This window comes from Mus caroli, chromosome 11, assembly GCF_900094665.2.
Source record: "Mus caroli chromosome 11, CAROLI_EIJ_v1.1, whole genome shotgun sequence".
Lineage (NCBI taxonomy): Eukaryota > Metazoa > Chordata > Mammalia > Rodentia > Muridae > Mus > Mus caroli.
In genome coordinates, this window is record NC_034580.1 from 84,341,032 (window position 1) to 84,344,734 (window position 3,703).

Below are 3,703 nucleotides of genomic sequence, written 5' to 3' on the forward strand. Positions count from 1 at the left end.
TATCAAAAGCATTTAATCTCGTCACAAATACTATATTACTAAATATGTCCACTCTCTCCCATGGTGAAATACCACTTTTTTGGTTAACAGCCACTTTTTTTTTTTTTTTTTTTTTTTAGCGTTACTTTAAAATATTTTTGTGGTTCTGTTTCACACACCCTTTGGAGTGAGTCACACCTCATGGTTATAGCATCCAGGGTCCTTTCTGAGTGGGGTTGACCCCTGCAGGCTGTCCCCCTTTGGTTCCCTTGCTGGCTGGCTTCTCATTGGACTGTGTGAAAGCCTGAGGTAAGAAGGGGGCCAGCTGGGTGTGTGCCACACAACTTTTGATTCCAGCATTTGGGGGCAGAAGCAGACAGATCTCTGTGAGCTTGAGGCAAAGCCTGGTCTATGTAGTGAGATCCAGGAGCCTCTCAATGCCGTGTGTTTGTCTCTTCAGGAGTATATGCATCATCTCCTGGCCCTGGAGCACCGTGCTGAGGAGCAGTTTCTGGAGCACTGGCTGAATCCTCACTGCAAGCCGCACTGTGACAGGAACATTGTCCATCCTGTGTGAAGGACCTGGGGCCAGCTCGGTATGTCCTAGGCCTTCTGTTGGAGACGGTGACTGTTGGAAATATGTTCATGGTAGGGAGGTTTCTTGGGGGGGCAGTGTGCTCAGAGGTCAGTGTGTCGGTTGCGTGTTGTTTAGGGGGTGTCAAGGGAGCCAGGCAAGGAGGAAAGCAGGGAACTTACTGGTCACCAAGAGATCTCAGATGGGGAGGGGATGATACCCTATTTACCAGCTAGGTAAGATCTGTCTGTGCATGCAATTCCTATAGAGGCCACAAGAGGGCATCAGATCCCCTAGGACTAGAGTTAGAGCAGTTGTGGGCCACCATGTGGGTGCTGGGAATTGAAACTGAGTTATCAGCCAGTGCTCTTAACAGTTGAACCATCTCTTTCCCTCTCCCAGCCCCTTCTCTACTGTAATGGTACAGGAATGCTCCCTTCAGAATATCACCTGGTAGTTTGTAGACCTTCTCCCTACCACCTTATTACCCTGGTGTCATTGATGGCGTGAACTTTGACCCCATTTTATGGAGGAGCTGACTGGGTATTATGGAGCACCCAGGCACAGAAAGGGCTGGTATGGAATGAATGCAGACTGTTGCTTGGTCCTGTCCAAGATGTTCCTGGGACGAAGCCTTGCAGAGGGCAAGAGGATGTGGAAGAGAGCAAAGTTCTACTCTGGAGGATCAAGGGTTGGGCTAACTCCCCTCTTCCATTCTTTCTGGCACCAGAGCCCTATTCCGAGTCGGCTTCCTCTGATGTGCCTGGGGTTAACTAGAGTTGTTCTGTTCAGAGTTCGGGCCTTGGCAGCTTCCACAAGCTGCTTGTTTTCAATAGGCCAATCAAAGACACAATTAATGGAGAAAGGCAGGAAAATGAGACTTCTACCATGGGAGCACCCTGGGAAGGGGCACAGTGGTGACTCCCGTGACTCCTGTGTTCACTTTTAGGGTCCTGACTTGAGGTCTAGTTTAAGTAGAGGGATGCTTTGCTAAGGGGTCTTGGTCAAAGTGTGGTCTGTCAATCATCCGTGTCTAAGCTCCAGTCTCTGCCACAAGGTGACAAGGGGACAAAACCTTGTGAAATCTCTTCCTTGCAGACAGTTCCTCCTCTCGCAGGCACTGGGCTTCAGTCCTTCCTTCTCCCAGCATGGTATCCTAGAGAAATTTCAATTTCCCTCTCCAGCCTCGAAGAACTTGTATGTAGACTAGGATGACCTTGAACTTCTGATCCATCTTTCCAGTGCTCCCAAGTACTGTGATTATAGGACTGTGCAGTTCTGGGGACCAAATACAGGGCTTCATGCATGCTGGGCAGTGCTCTAACCACTGAGCTTTATCGTCAGCTCCACAAGTGTCTCCGTAGAATGTTTATTTCTGCCAGGATGGCTGCATATGACTTCCAGGCTGCCATTTCCTCCTAGATCAAGGGCCTCGTCTTCCATCACAGAAAACTCTTGGTTTCTTCTAGAAAACAGAACTGTGGAGGCAGGTGAGATGGCTCAGCTGGCAAAGACACTTAACGCTAAGACACTTGCCGTTAAGCTTGATGATTTGAGTTTGAATCCTGGGACCCACAGGGTAGGAGAGGATTCCCACACAATGTACTCTCGTGCTTTGATATCTACATCTATACTGCGACATGCACACACACACACACACACACACACACACAAACACACACACACACACACATACACAGTACGCATACACGCATGCGCACGAGCACACACACAAATTCCAAAAAGGAAACAGAATTGTGGGGTGCCTAGGGGCTTAGACTCTGGCTAGAGTGGGCTGACCATTCTGCATCTTAACTCTGTAGCAAGCTACTTCTCTTTCAGTTTCTGTTTCTGAATCTATTTGTTTGTTTGTTTGTTTGTTTGTTTTTTCCAGACAGAGTTTCTCTGTATAACCCTGGCTGTCCTGGAACTCACTTTGTAGACCAGGCTGGCCTCAAACTCAGAAATCGGCCTGCCTCTGCCTCCCAAGTGCTGGGATTAAAGTTGTGCACCACCACGCCCGGCTATTTTTTAAAAAAGATTTATTTATTTATTTCATGTATGTGGATATACTGTTACCGACTTCAGACATACCAGAAGGTGGCATCAGATTTCCATTACAGATGGTTATTGAGTCACCATGCAGTTGATGGGAATTGAACTCAGGACCTCTGGAAGAACAACCAGTGCCCTTAACCGCTGAGCAGTCTCTCCAGCCCTTGTTTCTGCATCTACACATTGGGATGATGTTGTCTTTGGACCTGGTCCTCAGTGAATGACTCCTCCCCCTCCTCCTCCTCTTCCTCCTCCTCCTTCTCCTTCTTTTTTTCCTCCTCCTCCCCTTTCCCCTCCTCTTCCTCTTCTTGTTGTTTTGAGACAGGGTTTCTCTGTGTAGTTCTGGCTATCCTGGAACTCACTCTGTAGACCAGGCTGGCCTAGAACTCAGAGAGATCTGTCTGTCTCTGCCTTCTAAGAGCTGGGATTAAAGGCGTACACCACCACCACCTGGCAATGACTGACTTCTTAAAGGAAATCATGGGATTCCACAAAGGTGTCATTTCAGACAGCTCCCACATACATGGAGAGTGGGAAGCAGTAGGGACACAGGTGGCTGAGTCTGGAATTTGGAATCAACAGCTTGTGGATCCTGAGTGTAGTAGTGAAAAGCCAGCCTGACTGCTCTCTGTTTCCCCTGTGAGATGCGGAGAGTGGCAGCCTCTCCTTTTGTTGTCCCAAGGATCCAAGAAGTTGGAGATGGCTCAGTGGTCCAGAGGGCTTGCTGCTCTCCCAGACCGCTTGGGTTCAGTTCCCAGCACCCATGGCAGGAGGCTCACAATCTCCTATGTAACTCTAGCTCCAGGAAAATCTGATGCCTTCTTCTGGACTCCTGGCACACCTGATCTATACACATGTGTACACATACAGATACACAAATACATAAATAAATAAAACAAATCTTTAAAAATTGGTTCACACACGGGGTTTGTTTGTTTGTTTTAGGAGATAACAGCTGGTGGCTTCTTCTCCTCTTTCTTCCACCACCACTACCATTACTTCCACTACAACCACCACCACCACCACCACTACAACCATCATCATCACCACCACCACCACCACCACCACCGACATCACCACCATCACCGACATCAC

At 48.3% G+C, this 3,703-nt stretch overlaps 1 protein-coding gene across 1 annotated transcript in view; it reads left to right on the top strand.

Moving 5' to 3' along the window:
- The window catches only part of C11H17orf67 (chromosome 11 C17orf67 homolog), a 17,332-nt gene that overhangs the window by 13,468 nt on the left and 161 nt on the right, over window positions 1-3,703 (top strand). Inside the window, exon 3 of the mRNA XM_021175432.2 lies at window positions 440-575. Within this exon, the coding sequence (XP_021031091.1) occupies window positions 440-556 (117 nt within the window). The 3' untranslated portion in view covers window positions 557-575. The remainder of the gene's footprint in view (window positions 1-439; window positions 576-3,703) is intronic.